This window comes from Trichomycterus rosablanca, chromosome 15 (genome assembly GCF_030014385.1).
Source record: "Trichomycterus rosablanca isolate fTriRos1 chromosome 15, fTriRos1.hap1, whole genome shotgun sequence".
In the NCBI taxonomy this organism is placed as follows: Eukaryota; Metazoa; Chordata; class Actinopteri; order Siluriformes; family Trichomycteridae; genus Trichomycterus; species Trichomycterus rosablanca.
The window spans coordinates 72,501-92,238 of record NC_086002.1 but is presented as its reverse complement, the minus strand read 5'-3'; the positions used below and the strand labels follow the sequence as shown (position 1 = coordinate 92,238).

Here is a 19,738-nt window from a genome sequence, read left to right as displayed (position 1 = left end):
GACAAACTGTACACACACTGTACACACACTCTGTACACACACTGTACACACACTCTGTACACACACTCTGTACACACACACTGTACACACACTGTACACACACTGTAGACACACTGTACACACACACACTGTACACACACTGTACACACACTGTAGACACACTACACACACTCTGTACACACACTGTACACACACTGTACACACACTGTACACACACTGTACACACACTCTGTACACACACTGTACACACACTGTACACACACTGTACACACACTCTGTAGACACACTGTACACACACACACTGTACACACACTGTACACACACTGTACACACACTGTACACACACTGTAGACACACTGTACACACACTCTGTACACACACTGTACACACACACACTGTACACACACTCTGTAGACACACTGTACACACACTGTTCACACACACTGTACACACACTCTGTACACACACACTGTACACACTGTACACACACACACTGTACACACACACTCTGTACACACACTGTACACACACTCTGTACACACACACTGTACACACTGTACACACACACTGTACACACACACACTGTACACACACTGTACACACACACTGTACACACACTGTACACACACACACTGTACACACACACTACACACACTGTACACACACACACTGTACACACTCTACACACACACTCTGTACACACACTGTACACACACTACACACACTCTGTAGACACACTGTAGACACACTACACACACACACTGTACACACACTGTACACACACACACTGTACACACACTGTACACACACACTGTACACACACTGTACACACACTGTACACACACTGTACACACACACACTGTACACACACTGTACACACATTGTACACACACTGTACACACACACTTAATGAACACGTCTGTTGGTTAGTTGAGTTTGAGCTGCTGTGCAGGTTCCTCATCACGGTTCCTCATCACGGTTCCTCTCTCAGTTTGGACCCCTGCAGTGGCGGTGGGTGCGCCTCAGATGAAAGCCGTGATGAATAAATGAAGATAAATAAGAGGAGGAACAAACACTGAGATGAATAAAAGATGAAGAGAATAAAGCCGCGATATGAGGAGATGATTTTATTAATCCAGGTTCTGACCTCCGATCTGAGATCCTCTCGTCTACAGTGGAGTGTGTGTGTGTGTGTGTGTGTGTGTGTGTGTGTGTGTGTGTGTGAGAGTATTAATAACAGTAATGAGGATCCTGCGCGCTGCATCAACACTCATAAATAAACCTGATTCACTTCATTTATCGTTTCTAATAAAATAATCGGAGACGTTTTTACTTCTGATGGAACAAAAAATAAAGAAGCATCACGATGAGGTTCTCTCCCTCTTCCTCTGATCATCATCATCACGTTTAAATCAGTTAAAACTTCAGAGACATTTAAGTAACGATCCCTAATAAACAGAGCTAACGTCTATTAAAATATAAATAATAAAATATTCATTATTTCTTCTCTGTTTATTGATATTTGTTCAGAGTGAGACGTACGAGCTCCAGTGTAAATCTGCGTCCGGTACAGAGACACCTGATCAGGGACGTGTCCAAATCCACGCCTGGTACTAGATACTGATCAAGGACATGTCCCAAATCTACATTAATTCAGAGACACAGGTTAGGGATGTGTCCTAAATCGACGTCCAGTGCAGAGACACAAATTAGGGACATGCCCCAAATCTATGTCCGGTAAAGATACAGATCAGGGACGTGTCCCAAATCTACATCAGATAAGAGAAAACAGATCAGGGACGTGCCCCAAATCTACATCCGGTGCAGAGACACAAATTAGGGTTTGTCCCAAATCTACATGCAATACAGAGATACAGATCAGGGGCATGTCCCAAATCCACGCCTGGTACTAATACAAATTAGTGAAGTGTCTCAAATCTGTGTCCGATACAGAGACAGGGATCATGGTCACTTTATCATCACTTGAGTTGCAGTGGGTCCGATGCCACCCAAAAACACAGGGTGGCATTCATCACAGGGACCAAACCCAGGTCCCATGCAGCTGTGCGGCACCATTTCACCAGCTGTGCCACCCCGGTGCACCAGCATATCAGTGTAATAATGAGGAATGGAGATGATGGAGGTGGCATCATCGATATGATCTAATCTTACACCCCTCCGAACATCCCACAGTTCAAACACCGCGCAAACAAAGTTAGCATCATAATAACCACGCTGCTGTACTGACGATGCTAAATGTGAGTGAGTGAGTGTTCAGAAGTATTTGGACAGCGAGTATCTGATTCATCTTCGTATCTAATTAAGCTTCGTTAGCGAGAGCGTCCTCACCGCGCTGTAACTGATCTCTATCGATCCTTCAGCCTCATTTATTTTTCATCTTGTGGTTTTCATGTGGTGCTAAAACCGGAACCCAGCGCTCGCCACCCGCTCACCGCCCGCTCATTCATCCGCTCACCGCCTGCTCACCACCCGCTCATTCAGCGATCTTTACTGATCTGAGGATGAACAACACACTCAGAATCACAGTGAACAAAGCTCCAGCGTGTTAGCATAGCGTGTTAGCTAGCCGTAGACGCTGGAGTTTCCTGGTTACACAGTGTGGTAATGAAGAGACGTGATCCTGGTGCTTCTATAAAAACAAACCCACCTAGCTCAGGTGGTTCCTGTAACGATCACAGCGCCCGTGGCCTCGTTACATTTAAATAGATCATCACACACAGGTGTAATTACAGGAGGTGTGAGACGTACCTCCTGCAGTCTGATTGAGCGAGGTAGCTCTGTGATTTGGGACGCAGCCCACCGAGACTCCACCACACATCACCTCCAGCGCGCGGGTTTGAATCTGCAGTTATTAATAATAACAGAGCGGCCATGTTTCAGCCTGGAGCTAACAGAGACGAGTGTACGAGACGAGGTTCCACCTCACACACACACTGTAAACCCTGCTGTACAACCTGCTGTAACACACCAGCGCATTACTGAATGATTGGCCCCTCAGTGTCGGCCCCTCATATGAGCTTCACATGTTTGTCTGTCAGCACATGATGAGCCTCAATCTGTAATGTTTGTTTGGGCTCATTTATTATTATTATTATTATATTTTTATTATTATTATTATGACAATTATTATTTTTATTATTATAACATTTATTATTATTATCATTATTATTATTTTATTATTGCTATTAGTTATGATTTATTATTATCATTATTAAAATATGTATAATAATTATTATTTATGTTATTCTTATTATAATTTTTACATTTATTTATTGTTATAACATTTATTATTATTGTTATTATATTATTATTATTATAACATTTATTATCATTAATTATTATTATAACATTTATTAATTATAACATTTATTATTATTATTATTATTATTATTATTATAACATTTATTATTATTATTTTATTATTATTATTATTTTATTATTATTATTACATTTATTATTATTATTATTATTAACTCCGGTTGCCAGATCCTCTGTATTAGCGTTACTGAAAGCTTCACAGTGTGGTAATGAAGAGACGTGATCCTGGTGCTTCTATAAAAACAAACCCACCAAGCTCAGGTGGTTCCTGTAACTCAGGTGGTTCCTGTAACTCAGGTGGTTCCTGTAGCCGCTCAAGTCGCTGCTCTCTGATTGGACGGCGCTGAAGCTTCGTTGTGGTTATGTACCTAAATCCTGGATCATTAGGTCTGAATTAGCAGAGTTGGTAGTGGCAGGGTTCGGTCCGTGGGTTCGGTCCGCGGGTCCGGCCCAGCGCCGAGCGTTTCTAATAAATCAGATGTACTGAGCACGCTCAGTAGAGCGCTCCCCCGGCGGCCGCGGTGTAATGGAGTCGGAGTGATTTCGAGAAAGAAGCTTTTAGACAGGAAGTGGTTGGAACGAATCAATGATCATTTCCTCTGATCAGAAAATCAGGACGAGAGCGGCGGCCGGGTAATTCCTCTTCATCTGCTGATTATGTCTGAGCAGCAGCGCTACAGACTGAGAGACGGCTGTTCCATTAGAGCGCTCCCTAAATCCCAGTAGTACTGGGAGGAAACCACCGCTCCACTCACACGTCTGCTGGACTGAGACGCCATCCATCTGAGAGCTGAAGCCTAATGTCACCATCAGCAACATCTCCCACACACCCGCACCAACCACACACACACACCCACACCACCCACACACACACCCACACACATACACACTCACACCACCTACACACACACCCACACCACCCACACACACACACCCACACCACCCACACACACACACCCACACACACACCCCCACACACACACACCCACACCACCCACACACACACCACCCACACACACACACACACCACCCACACCCACACACATACACACCCACACCACCTACACACACACCCACACCACCCACACACACACACCACATACACACACACACACCCACACACACACCCCCACACACACACCCACACACACACACACCCACACCACCCACACACACCACCCACACACACCCACACACACACACACACACACACACACCACCCACACACACCACCCACACCCACACCACCCACACACACCCACACACACACACACACACACACCCACACCACCCACACACACCACCCACACACACCCACACACACACACACACACACACCACCCACACACACACCCACACCACCCACACACACACACCCACACCACCCATACCACCCACACACACACACCCACACACATACACACCCACACCCACACCACCCACACACACACCCACACACACACACCCACACCACCCACACACACACACACACACACACACACACCCACACACACACACACCCACACCACCCACCCACCCACACACCCACCCACACACCCACACACACACCCACACCACCCACACACACACACACACCCACACACACACCCACACCACCCACACACACCCACACCACCCACACGCACACACACATACACACCCACACCACCCACACACACCCACACCCACACACACACCCACACCACCCACACACACACCCACACCACCCATACCAGCCACACACACACACCCACACCACCCACACACATACACACACCCACATCACCCACACACACACACCACCCACACACCCACACACACCCTCACCACCCACACAAATATTTACAACATGAGCGGCAGAGGTGGTAAGGAGGATGAGGGTGTGGTAATTGTGGTAAGGTTGGTGCTGGGGTGTGGATGAGCGTGATATTTTAGATGGTGGAGGTGCTGATGATGAGCGTGGTGATGTAGGTGATGATGTGGATGGTGGGGTTGGTGATGATGGTGATGGTGGTGATACTATAGATGGTGAGTGGTGCTGATGGTGTGGGTGGTGCTGATGGTGTGGGTGGTGGGGGTGTGAGTGGTGATGACAGTGATGACTGTGAGTGGTGCTGATGGTGTGGGTGACCGATGGCGTGTGGTTTTGGGGTCGATGTCCTTTATAGAGAAAAACTGATTGAAAATCTATAGCAGAGAAAATAAAAATGGTGGTGAAGCTCAGATCTTCTTCAGCTTTAAATAAAGAACATTCCACTGAACGTACCGATGAAGACGTTCCACTCCAGGTCCAGGTCGGCTTGGTTGGCCAGGCAGCCCTTCAGTACGTTCTGACAGTAACTCCTGCACGGCTTCAGTCCCACAAACCCTCCGCAGTACGGACAGTACAGCATCCGGACCAGAGCCTTACTGCAACCCGGGGACACGTTCACCTGAGGACACAGAGACACGGTCATCAGGGGGACAGGACACAGAGACATGGTCATCAGGGGGACAGGACACACAGAGACACGGTCATCAGGGGGACAGGACACACAGAGACACGGTCATCAGGGGGACAGGACACACAGAGACACGGTCATCAGGGGGACAGGACACACAGAGAAACGGTCATCAGAAGGAAAGGACATACAGAGACACGGTCATCAGAGTGACAGGACACACAGAGACACGGTCATCAGGGGGACAGGACACACAGAGACATGGTCATCAGAAGGACAGGACACAGAGACACGGTCATCAGAGTGACAGGACACACAGAGACACGGTCATCAGGGGGACAGGACACACAGAGACACGGTCATCAGGGGGACAGGACACGCAGAGACACGGTCATCAGGGGGACAGGACACACAGAGACACGGTCATCAGGGGGACAGGACATACAGAGACACGGTCATCAGGGGGACAGGACACACAGAGACATGGTCATCAGGGGGACAGGACATACAGAGACATGGTCATCAGGGGGACAGGACACACAGAGACATGGTCATCAGGGGGACAGGACACAGAGACACGGTCATCAGGGGGACAGGACATACAGAGACACGGTCATCAGGGGGACAGGACATACAGAGACACGGTCATCAGGGGGACAGGACATACAGAGACACGGTCATCAGGGGGACAGGACATACAGAGACATGGTCATCAGGGGGACAGGACACACAGAGACATGGTCATCAGGGGGACAGGACATACAGAGACACGGTCATCAGGGGGACAGGACACACAGAGATGAAGGGACACAGATGGATAAATGGACAGGTGGATGGTCCTGGTCCATCGTGGTGGTTCCAAACCACGTCTCTTGCAGCACCATGGATCAGCCAGCAGAGGGCGTAAGTGCAGCAGTGATGAGGATGGGATAACTCCGCTGGAGGGGATTCCTCATCACTGCTGCACTTACGCCCTCTGCTGGCTGATCCATGGTGCTGCACAGAGACCCTCAGACCTTCTGATCACTCAACAACTCACTAAGCAGAGGAAAGCAGAGGAAAATCATCACAGCGCCTCCACCGTCTGAAAGACGAGCCGAATATTTATTAGCTATTATTTTCTTAAGGTCAGAGTTCACGCAGCTCCGCTGCTGAAGAACCCTGATGAAGGATCTTCTCACGTTGCTGGATTTATACGTGAGCTGTAGATCATCACGGATCGTTATTGATTTCCTGAGCGCCGGCGGTTTAACTGGGATTGATTAAAAACATCGATCCTTCAACGCCACAAATTATTCTCCATAAATCTCAGGATTAAATCATTCATCCAGCTCTCAGCGTTCATCAAACCCAAAACGTTCTCCTGATAACAACCAGGTGGAAGGACCTGCTGACCATGTCTGTTTTTATACGCTAATCACACTTTTCCAGCTACGTCACAGTAAGGTTGATGTTCCCTCAGCATAGAGAGTATGGGGTTCCTTCAGCAGGGTGGGTTTGAGGTTCCTCCAGCAAGGTGATTTCAGGTTCCCTTAGCAGGGTGTGTTTGAAATTCCCTCAGCAGGGTGGGTTTGAGGTTCCTCCAGCAGGGTGGGTTTGAGGTTCCCTCAGCAGGGTGGGTTTGAGGTTCCTCCAGCAGGGTGGGTTTGAGGTTCCTCCAGCAGGGTGGGTTTGAGGTTCCCTCAGCAGGGTGGGTTTGAAATTCCCTGTGCAGGGTGGGTTTGAGGTTCCTCCAGCAGGGTGGGTTTGAGGTTCCCTAAGCAGGGTGGGTTTGAGGTTCCTTCAGCAGGGTGGGTTTGAGGTTCCCTCAGCAGGGTGGGTTTGAGGTTCCTTCAGCAGGGTGGGTTTGAGGTTCCCTCAGCAGGGTGGGTTTGAGGTTCCTTCAGCAGGGTGGGTTTGAGGTTCCTCCAGCAGGGTGGGTTTGAGGTTCCCTCAGCAGGGTGGTTTTGAGGTTCCTTCAGCAGGGTGATTTAAGGTTCCTTCAGCAGGCAGGTTTGAGGTTCCCTCAGCAGGCAGGTTTTCTGAGACCTGAAGTACTTGAGCGGTTGGAAAAATAAAATGAGGATAAATGATTGAGAACCAATCAGCTCTCTGAAGTGCACTCAGACCAGATCCGATTCCATCCAGAGCTCCTTCAGGGAGGAGGAGAGGAGAACGTTCACACTAAACTAAATCATCACTTCATTGAGAGAGAGCTGGATGTAAAACGAGAGAGTGCAGCTCTGAGAGAGAGAGAGAGAGAGTGAGCGTCTATATATTAATGATCTGATCCGATTACTGAGCTCTCAGATCTGTGAGGAACCTGCTGAGTGTTCCTCATCCTCTCAAAGAACCGTCCTCATACTCCTCACCTTTAGACCACATCAAACCTTCAACTACACCAGGAGAACTTTATTCAGATAAGGAGGTGATGAGGAGCAACATGAGGAACGTGAAAGCAGAACTTCTGGAGATGTGAAGATCTGGAGCTCCAGTACTGAGTGAAAACAGACTGGAGAGGATGGTTATACTGGTACAAACTGTTGGGGGAAAAGACGGGAGTAAAAAGTGGGCGGGGTCTTGGAGGCTGTGTGAGGACCCTGTGTGACTTTACTAACACGCTAGTGCTGTAGGAGACAGGAAATGATGTCAGAGATGAAACAGGAGAAGCGATCGTTTCCACTCCTGACCCGCCGAGATCCTAAATAACGTTAAATCGTTAAAGCGCTAAATCCAGCAGATTAAACCGCGTTTCTCTCACTGCTCAGTGCTAATAACCCATACACTACATTTCCCATGATGCTCGGCGTGTCTCTCTCTCTAATGACATCATCAGAGGTGATTGATGGTGGTTGGTGGAGAAGATAAACGAGCGCAGCAGTAAGAGCTGAGATGATGGAAGACGAGCGTTTGCTGTCTGACACGTAATTACGGTCCTGATTCTAGTTCAATCAGCGCTAATCAAACACAGCTTAGCGGCTAAAGCAGAGGCTAATGCTACGCTAACATGCTAACACGCCCATTACTCACTACACAGACGCACCTCTGAACCCTTCAGGACGTGAGATGGGTGTATTGTTGATGTCTCACCTTGGCTACACGGTTGGCCACCTCCCGTCCCACCATCAGCCCCTGGACGAAGGTGCGGGCGGCAGCGAGGGCGCGTGTGATCTGGAGGCGGAGTTTGCGCGGCGCAGCTCCGAAGGGCCACAGCTGGTCCGTGTACTTGCTAACACACTCCAGATAATCGTCCGTGAAGGAGAAACGAGCGTTCAGCAGCTGGAACATCTTCTCCAGGAGCCGCGCCCAGAAATCGCTTAGCATCTCCTCCAGGTTGACGTTGCCCCCTGTGTAGTAGCGCCGCAGTTCTGAGAACAGGTCCTCCAGCAGCTCCGAGTTGTGGCTGAACAGCTTTCTGTAGGTTCTCGCCAGCAGGACGTTCAGAGACCTCTCCGAGCTGTCCAGCAACTCCAGGAAAAACTCTGCAGGAGAGAGGAGGGAAAGAGGAGACCAATCAGAGTCCTGATCAAAAGATCAAAGGGTCCGAGCATCAAGATCAAAGAATCAAGATCAGAGGATCAGGATCAGACTGACATTAGCACATCATGTTCATCTTCCAGACTACCCGCCATCTCAGTGCACCATCTACACTGTTCACACTGGACCCTTCACACTGCACCTCCACAGTGCACCATCTACACTCCTCCATCTACACTGGACCCTCCAAACTGGACCTTTCACAAGGCACCTCCACACTGCACCCTCCAAACTTAATCCTCCACACTGCACCGTCTACACTCCACTGTCCACACTGCACCTCCACAATGCACACTCCACCCAGCACTGGACCCTGTACAGTGCACCTTCCATACTGGACACTCCACCATTCACAGTGCGCCCTTGACCCTGCACCATCCACACTCCACCCCACATCCTACACACTACCCAGCACACAGTGAAACAGTACACACTGCGTCCCCCCCCCCCCCCCCACACACACACACACTGCGCTCAGTGCTGTGATGATGAATCAGACTCCTTATTCAAGGTAACTGAACCAACGCTAGTGTGAACCATGAAAGGAAGGCGCTAGTCAGAGCTAGCTAGCATCCAGTGATAGTATGAACAGCTGATTGTGACTAATGAACGAGTCCGCGGGTGCTAAAGAGAAAATGTCGGCGGCTTTGAAGTTTGTCCTCGTTTACTAATTGCTCACTGTTAGCCGCCGCGGCACTTTGATTTCTTCATCAGTGACTTTTATATCATTCTGAGCGGCGGGTTGCAAGATCATGCAGCTTTCACTTAGTTCTGGAAGGTGAAAAAATAAACGGAGAGCAAAATTTATCATGAACAAAGAACCTGGAGGTGAAACCCAACCACAACCTGCTGATTACCCTACTGACCCCCCAGACCTTCTACCAACCTGCTGTTTACCCTACCATATGGCAGGTTGGGTAGAAGGTCTGGAGGGTCAGTAAGGTAAACAGCAGGTTGGGTAGAAGGTCTGGAGGGTCAGTAGGGTAAACAGCAGGTTGGGTAGAAGGTCTGGAGGGTCAGTAGGGTAAACAGCAGGTTGGTAGAAGGTCTGGAGGGTCAGTAAGGTAAACAGCAGGTTGGGTAGAAGGTCTGGAGGGTCAGTAGGGTAAACAGCAGGTTGGTAGAAGGTCTGGAGGGTCAGTAAGGTAAACAGCAGGTTGGGTAGAAGGTCTGGAGGGTCAGTAGGGTAAACAGCAGGTTGGGTAGAAGGTCTGGAGGGTAAGTAGGGTAAACGACAGGTTGGTAGAAGGTCTGGAGGGTCAGTAGGGTAAACAGCAGGTTGGTAGAAGGTCTGGAGGGTCAGTAGGGTAAACAGCAGGTTGGGTAGAAGGTCTGGAGGGTAAGTAGGGTAAACAGCAGGTTGGGTAGAAGGTCTGGAGGGTCAGTAGGGTAAACAGCAGGTTGGTAGAAGGTCTGGAGGGTCAGTAGGGTAAACAGCAGGTTGGGTAGAAGGTCTGGAGGGTAAGTAGGGTAAACAGCAGGTTGGGTAGAAGGTCTGGAGGGTAAGTAGGGTAAACAGCAGGTTGGGTAGAAGGTCTGGAGGGTAAGTAGGGTAAACAGCAGGTTGGTAGAAGGTCTGGAGGGTCAGTAGGGTAAACAGCAGGTTGGTAGAAGGTCTGGAGGGTCAGTAGGGTAAACAGCAGGTTGGTAGAAGGTCTGGAGGGTCAGTAAGGTAAACAGCAGGTTGGTAGAAGGTCTGGAGGGTCAGTAGGGTAAACAGCAGGTTGGGTAGAAGGTCTGGAGGGTCAGTAGGGTAAACAGCAGGTTGGTAGAAGGTCTGGAGGGTCAGTAAGGTAAACAGCAGGTTGGGTAGAAGGTCTGGAGGGTCAGTAGGGTAAACAGCAGGTTGGTAGAAGGTCTGGAGGGTCAGTAAGGTAAACAGCAGGTTGGGTAGAAGGTCTGGAGGGTCAGTAGGGTAAACAGCAGGTTGGGTAGAAGGTCTGGAGGGTCAGTAGGGTAAACAGCAGGTTGGTAGAAGGTCTGGAGGGTCAGTAAGGTAAACAGCAGGTTGGGTAGAAGGTCTGGAGGGTCAGTAGGGTAAACAGCAGGTTGGTAGAAGGTCTGGAGGGTCAGTAAGGTAAACAGCAGGTTGGGTAGAAGGTCTGGAGGGTCAGTAGGGTAAACAGCAGGTTGGGTAGAAGGTCTGGAGGGTAAGTAGGGTAAACGACAGGTTGGTAGAAGGTCTGGAGGGTCAGTAGGGTAAACAGCAGGTTGGTAGAAGGTCTGGAGGGTCAGTAGGGTAAACAGCAGGTTGGGTAGAAGGTCTGGAGGGTAAGTAGGGTAAACAGCAGGTTGGGTAGAAGGTCTGGAGGGTCAGTAGGGTAAACAGCAGGTTGGTAGAAGGTCTGGAGGGTCAGTAGGGTAAACAGCAGGTTGGGTAGAAGGTCTGGAGGGTAAGTAGGGTAAACAGCAGGTTGGGTAGAAGGTCTGGAGGGTAAGTAGGGTAAACAGCAGGTTGGGTAGAAGGTCTGGAGGGTAAGTAGGGTAAACAGCAGGTTGGTAGAAGGTCTGGAGGGTCAGTAGGGTAAACAGCAGGTTGGTAGAAGGTCTGGAGGGTCAGTAGGGTAAACAGCAGGTTGGTAGAAGGTCTGGAGGGTCAGTAAGGTAAACAGCAGGTTGGTAGAAGGTCTGGAGGGTCAGTAGGGTAAACAGCAGGTTGGGTAGAAGGTCTGGAGGGTCAGTAGGGTAAACAGCAGGTTGGTAGAAGGTCTGGAGGGTCAGTAAGGTAAACAGCAGGTTGGGTAGAAGGTCTGGAGGGTCAGTAGGGTAAACAGCAGGTTGGTAGAAGGTCTGGAGGGTCAGTAAGGTAAACAGCAGGTTGGGTAGAAGGTCTGGAGGGTCAGTAGGGTAAACAGCAGGTTGGGTAGAAGGTCTGGAGGGTCAGTAGGGTAAACAGCAGGTTGGTAGAAGGTCTGGAGGGTCAGTAAGGTAAACAGCAGGTTGGGTAGAAGGTCTGGAGGGTCAGTAGGGTAAACAGCAGGTTGGTAGAAGGTCTGGAGGGTCAGTAAGGTAAACAGCAGGTTGGGTAGAAGGTCTGGAGGGTCAGTAGGGTAAACAGCAGGTTGGGTAGAAGGTCTGGAGGGTAAGTAGGGTAAACGACAGGTTGGTAGAAGGTCTGGAGGGTCAGTAGGGTAAACAGCAGGTTGGTAGAAGGTCTGGAGGGTCAGTAGGGTAAACAGCAGGTTGGGTAGAAGGTCTGGAGGGTAAGTAGGGTAAACAGCAGGTTGGGTAGAAGGTCTGGAGGGTCAGTAGGGTAAACAGCAGGTTGGTAGAAGGTCTGGAGGGTCAGTAGGGTAAACAGCAGGTTGGGTAGAAGGTCTGGAGGGTAAGTAGGGTAAACAGCAGGTTGGGTAGAAGGTCTGGAGGGTAAGTAGGGTAAACAGCAGGTTGGGTAGAAGGTCTGGAGGGTAAGTAGGGTAAACAGCAGGTTGGTAGAAGGTCTGGAGGGTCAGTAGGGTAAACAGCAGGTTGGTAGAAGGTCTGGAGGGTCAGTAAGGTAAACAGCAGGTTGGTAGAAGGTCTGGAGGGTCAGTAGGGTAAACAGCAGGTTGGGTAGAAGGTCTGGAGGGTCAGTAGGGTAAACAGCAGGTTGGTAGAAGGTCTGGAGGGTCAGTAGGGTAAACAGCAGGTTGGGTAGAAGGTCTGGAGGGTAAGTAGGGTAAACAGCAGGTTGGGTAGAAGGTCTGGAGGGTAAGTAGGGTAAACAGCAGGTTGGGTAGAAGGTCTGGAGGGTAAGTAGGGTAAACAGCAGGTTGGTAGAAGGTCTGGAGGGTCAGTAGGGTAAACAGCAGGTTGGTAGAAGGTCTGGAGGGTCAGTAAGGTAAACAGCAGGTTGGTAGAAGGTCTGGAGGGTCAGTAGGGTAAACAGCAGGTTGGGTAGAAGGTCTGGAGGGTCAGTAGGGTAAACAGCAGGTTGGTAGAAGGTCTGGAGGGTCAGTAGGGTAAACAGCAGGTTGGTAGAAGGTCTGGAGGGTCAGTAAGGTAAACAGCAGGTTGGTAGAAGGTCTGGAGGGTCAGTAAGGTAAACAGCAGGTTGGTAGAAGGTCTGGAGGGTCAGTAAGGTAAACAGCAGGTTGGTAGAAGGTCTGGAGGGTCAGTAGGGTAAACAGCAGGTTGGTAGAAGGTCTGGAGGGTCAGTAAGGTAAACAGCAGGTTGGTAGAAGGTCTGGAGGGTCAGTAGGGTAAACAGCAGGTTGGTAGAAGGTCTGGAGGGTCAGTAAGGTAAACAGCAGGTTGGTAGAAGGTCTGGAGGGTCAGTAGGGTAAACGACAGGTTGTTAGAAGATATTTAAAAAAAGAAACTAGCGCTATCGTTAGCGTAACGCTGTGCGTGCTAGAACAGAAACACACAGGGTGAACTAGCGTGGATAAATCAGGACGATAACGACGTGTTTACATCGCGGACGCTCGCTGATTTATCATTTCGTTCATCCATTCGTCACAGAGCGACTTTATTTCCATCGTTAAAGCAGCGAACAGCAGGAGAAGCTCACAAAAACCTCCTGATTTATAGCGACCACGCCCGTCTGCTTTTCCTGCACTGATCCTGCGCCTGTTCTTATCTGTGACTGAATTATAACAACACACAGTTTCATACAAAACTCTACAAATCAAAAGTATTGGGACGCTCTTTCTAATGAGTTTCAGCAACTCTAACAGCTGTAATAAATCAATCATATAAAGAAATGACATGCTTCAGACTTTGCAGAAATAGTTTAGGGAAGGTCCTCTCCTGTTCCAGCATGATCGAGCTCTATACAGACATGAAGTCCTGAGCTCAGCCCCACTCAACAGCTCTGGGATGAACCGGAACACCGACTGATCAATCAGCACCCGGCCGTACAAATACTGTCACCTTTTATCTAAACAGGCACAAATTCCCACACACAGACACGTCTCAGAAGAAAAGATCACACAGAGGTTTGTTTAGGTGTCCAAATACTTTTGGCTATATTGTGTATTCCCTCCAGGAGGAACGTTTGGATGGAGTCTGGAACAGTTGGTGATGGTTTGCGCTCGCTGGCGCGGTTCCTCGAGTCCTGGTTAAACAGTCGCGCCGCAGATGCATCGAACAGACTGCTGTCTGAATCACATGACCTCGGGGCAAGGCCTGCTGGGGAATTAGCAGGAAGTAAAGTACTGCACCCTGTGGCGTGGATCCGATCCAAACTGGACCACTCGAACCCTTCTGCCAGGTCCAGGGTTCCATCAGCCTGGAGGATCAAATCGCCGTCCTGCTGCCAGAACCTGCAGATCAGAATAACGTGGACGCCACGCGGAACGCTCTCGGTCACGTCGTACATCTCACGCTGCTTCTGCAGAGCTAACAACATCAGGGCTGAATATATCAGGTTTCATCCAGCTACATCTGGCCATAAGTATCTGGACACCTCACGATGAGCACGTTGTACACCCCGTTCCAAATGTACATATTTATCCAAAGTGACTTACGATTGTGACCACATACACTGCAAGCATTTAAGGGTAAAGGGCCTCGCTTAAGGGCCCAACAGTGGCAACCTGGCAGATGTGGGGCTTGAACCATCAACCTTCTGATTACTAGTCCAGCACCCTAACCACTGAGCTGCCGTTAATTGAGTTTGAATTGTGCACTGGAACAGTCATGCTGGAGGAAGGAGAAACGGCCTTCCCCAAACTGTTGCCACATATCATTTATTCAACATCATTGATTTTAAAGCTCTAACAGGACCGGATGTGTTCAGACTATCTGAATCAGTAATTAGGAGAGGCGTCCCAATACTTTTGTCTATATAGTGTATTTGCCCAAATGAATGGATGAAGCGGATGCTCTCGACCCCTCACCTACACACACTGATGTTTACACACTGATGTTAGGGGCCCCTCACCTGGAAGGACCCCTCAGGACGAGGACGAGGATAACGGGTTTGGCATCCTGGCTCTGTTGACTTTAGAAGCCACACAGCCACTTTAAAGCTTCACTGCAGTACTAAGTGATGTGGAGGACAGAGCATAAGTGATGGGCATCATGCCAGTAGGTGGATCTGCTATCAGACTAACAACAAATATAACAACAAAATCTCCTTCTGTATCGATTCAACTTGTCCCAGGAGCTTTAAAAGTGAAGCAGGACTGTAGCTGCACCAACCCCATCATTTATTATGATTATTACTTATTATTATTATAATTACTAGTATTATTATTATTTATTATTATTATTATTTATATTATTATTATTTATTATTATTATTATTTATATTATTATTATTATTTATTGTTATTGTTATTTGTTTTTATTAATTATAATTATTTAATTACATATTTATTATTACTTATTATTAGTATTATTTATATTTAGTATTATTATTTATTTTTATTAATTAGAATTAATTAATTATATATTTATTATTATTATTATTATTATTTATTATTATTATTATTTATTAATTATTATTATTATATTATTTATTATTGTTCTTTATTAATTGTTATTATTTATTATTATTATTATTATTATAACTATTATTAATATTTAATAATATTATTATTATTAATAATTATTATTATTATATTATTTATTATTGTTATCAATTACCATTATTATTATTATTTAATATTATTATTATTATTATTATTATTATTATTATTTATTGCTATTATTATTATAACTATTATTATATTATTATTATATCGATCAGCTGCACGGAGACGGAGGATAACACAGATCAGTGCGTGACTCTACGTGCGCGATACAGATCTCCGTATGAACTCCTCCGGTGCAGGTGAAAAGAAGCGGTTGGTGTTAGTCACGACCCCCCTTGGTCAGGAATGGAGGTCTGCAGCAGTAGAGGGGAATCGGATACGACGATAAAAAGTCAGTCATCAGTGGCTCCAGACTAAATGGATTCTTTACAGCTGTTGTTTTCTCGCTCGGCGGATTCGTTACGCGGGACGATAAAATCACACCGCCGCACAAACGTTTGATGATAATAAAACTCACCCGGCGAGGGGACGCGAACACACGACGTTAAGCTTCAACTTTATATCCTTCATTACATTTTTATGTGACCTTCACGGACCAGACAGTCCAGCCATGCCGAAGCTTTATGGAGGCCAAACACTGCGGCTGTAACTCCACCGCGGGCAGGGCGGCAGCGGTGGGGGTGTTTAGGTCGGGGGAGGGGAGGGGGGGGAGTGTATGTTAGGCACCGAGGTCTGTGGGGATTTGTGGCTCGCGTCAGGTGGAGGGGTTATGAAGCAGGGAGTGACAGTTCATCCTGATTTCACGGCTGCATAGTTCGTGATTTACAAAATAAATACAGCAAGTGTTCAGCTTCACTCCAAAGCACCAGCGCATTCATGCTCAGCACAACATTTAGCTAAATTACATCTAACAAATATTCAAATCATTCACAGATTACAGAAATGAAGAATCGATTTACCATTATAGTCCAACAGAGATCTCATTATCTGTATTATATATAAACTATATAGCCAAAAGTATTCGGACACCTTAAAATGAGCTTGTTAGACCAGCACGTTATCCTGGTCAGGGTTGCACACACACACACACACACTGCAGGTCTTTGAACTCTGGGAGGGAACCGAAGCACCCGGAGGAAACCCCACGGACACAGGGGGAACATACAAACGCCACACAAAAAGGAAGGGAATTGAACCCAGGACCTTCAGTCTAGTCTGCTCATGTCAGGGCTTCAGCCACCCTTCTGAAAACTGACAATCGTGTCTGTGTAGATGCGCGGCCGGCCGATAGCACGGCTGAGATTCAAACCTGAAACCTCAGTGGGATATTCTGCTAGCGCACCAGCATCGCGGGTCAGGACTCTCCGTGTTCGAGTCTCAGCTCTGCTACCGGTCGGCTGGGCGCCCCTAGCGGGCACGATTGGCAGTGCAGACAGTGCAGCAGACAAAATCCTCCACTAGTCTTCTGTCTGGGTAAAGACAGGACTAAAAAGTGGGCGGGGTCTTCAAGGCTGTGTAAGGACCCTGGTTAGTAGTCTGAGGCGCCTGTACAGAAGTGGAGGAACGTGGAGATCAGCGCGTGACTCTCCCTGAGTGAGACCGACCTCACGCGCCGATCCACCGAAGTAAGGGGGGACAAGAAGGGGTCGCACTGGAGGGAGGGCGTGTCAGGAGAATATACCCTCCTCATACACCATCAGGGTCTCCAGCAGAGGAAGAGGAACTGGCTACGACTAAACTGGGAGGAAAAAAGAGAAAATGCAGAAATAAAATGAAACCCAGTAAATGATCTCTGATTTATTTAGGATTTGATTTGTCCCATTTTTTTTGGACAGCCCCCCACTGATGCGCTCGTCAGTTCCAGACGGTGGTGTAGCAGCAGGTCTTCGGTTCTCCTTCAGAGAGACACGGCGTCCCATCTGAACGTGGAGCCGCTGTAACCGGAGCCACGTTAAACATGGAGCGGGTGGTTATTAGTTCCAGTTCCACCAGAATTATTCCTGACAGAAATCGTACAGAGCGAACATCTCCTCCTGAGAGCTGAGGAACCTGCAGAGCTCCGTCCTCAGCGTTTAAACATCCGTGTAGCATTAAACAGGGACACAAATTAGAATTCCAACGGCTGTAGCAGAGCCACATTAAACATGGAGCCGGTGGACGTCTCCAACAGATCGGGTATAAATATTAACGAGGAGGCTGAGGGTTCAGCAGGATGAAGAACCTGCAGGATCCATGTTCATAAATTAAACATGTTCCTCATGGAGAAGAACTGATCATCTGAACACGCCACATCAACATGACCTTTAACCCCACAGCAGGTTGGGTCCATCACACCTTAACTGGCGTCACCTGTCGATAGTTTATTGGTGGACCACAGACGGTGGAACGAAACATCAGTGATGGATCTGAATCTGAAGGAACTGAAGGAAGATCTTTAAATGTTCTCATCTGAGACCTGAGTGGTTCTTTAGCAGATGAATGAGGTGGAGATCTACATCACAGTATGCACTCCAGAACCTCCAGTAAAGCTTTAACACCTCAACCTCATCAGCACGTTCATCAAACCAACCTTTAATCATCTCAGCAGGATGTACCAAGGAGCTATCATCCTAACATTAGGAACATCAGGCAAAAGAGTTTGCACCATAGGGTGCGCCTGCTGTTGTGACGTGCCTCATATTTGTTGGCAGGCAGGCATCAGATCATTTTCATCAGATGTTCTTCGTACCGTTATGGATCCTTCACTGTTTGTAAGTCGTACCGTTTTCCTCCCAACATAGTTCAGGGTTAGAGTTTAGGGTCCAGGGTTAGAGTTTAGAGTTCAGTGTTAGAATTAGAGTTCAGGGTTAAAATTAGAGTCCAGGGTTAGAGTTCAGGGTAAGAGTTCTAGGGTTAGAGTTCAGGGTTAGAGTTCAGTGTTAGAATTAGAGTTCAGGGTTAAAATTAGAGTCCAGGGTTAGAGTTCAGGGTAAGAGTTCTAGGGTTAGAGTTTAGAGTCCAGGGTTAGAGTTTAGGGTAAGAGTTCTAGGGTTAGAGTTCAGGGTTAAAATTAGAGTCCAGGGTTAGAGTTTAGGGTAAGAGTTCAGTGTTAGAATTAGAGTCCAGGGGTTAGAGTTTAGGGTTAGAGTTCAGGGTTAAAATTAGAGTCCAGGGTTAGAGTTTAGGGTAAGAGTTCTAGGGTTAGAGTTCAGGGTTAAAATTAGAGTCCAGGGTTAGAGTTTAGGGTAAGAGTTCAGGGTTAGAGTTTAGAGTCCAGGGTTAGAGTTTAGAGTCCAGGGTTAGAGTTTAGGGTAAGAGTTCAGGGTTAGAGTTTAGAGTCCAGGGTTAGAGTTTAGGGTAAGAGTTCTAGGGTTAGAGTTCAGGGTTAGAGTTCAGTGTTAGAATTAGAGTTCAGGGTTAAAATTAGAGTCCAGGGTTAGAGTTCAGGGTTAGAGTTCAGGGTTAAAATTAGAGTCCAGGGTGAGAGTTCAGGGTTAGAGTTTAGAGTCCAGGGTTGGAGTTCAGGGTTAGAATTAGAGTCTAGATATTCCACCACCAACTGAACCCACATCAGCACCACACCCACACCCACACACCCCGCCCTCCCAAAACACCGTCAGTAAAGAATCTGGATGGTCTGTTTTCAGCTCTCAGTCAGAAACATGTAAGGCCAGGTGGAGCAGCGCTCCCTGTGGTACTACACTGGGACAGGACCAGCTGAGGGTGGGAGGTTCTGCTCTCGAACCTCAGATGTCCAACACGAGCCGCCAGCAACACGTAGCACGGCGCTGCGCTAGCATGAGCGCCGTGATCTGCTCATCCATCACTCTCGCTACTGAACGTGTCATAAACGTCCAAACCGAACCCAGATCCATCAATCAGCTCAGGGCCGCTGCTTAGCTACTGTTCACGTGTTGCTATTGTTAGCAGTTTGTCGCTAGCTCACTGCAGCATGAAATTAAATAGCCAGGCTTGGAGAGACACCGTTCCAGCCTGTAAATC

The 19,738-nt window shown here is 47.9% G+C and overlaps 1 protein-coding gene across 1 annotated transcript in view; it reads right to left on the bottom strand.

Moving 5' to 3' along the window:
• gpc6a (glypican 6a) overlaps positions 1 to 19,738 on the bottom strand; it is a 58,504-nt gene that overhangs the window by 14,058 nt on the left and 24,708 nt on the right. Inside the window, exons 3-4 of the mRNA XM_063010801.1 lie at positions 8,850 to 9,241; positions 5,606 to 5,771 (exon numbers count right to left, since the gene is read on the bottom strand). Coding sequence (XP_062866871.1) covers positions 5,606 to 5,771; positions 8,850 to 9,241 — 558 coding nt within the window. The remainder of the gene's footprint in view (positions 1 to 5,605; positions 5,772 to 8,849; positions 9,242 to 19,738) is intronic.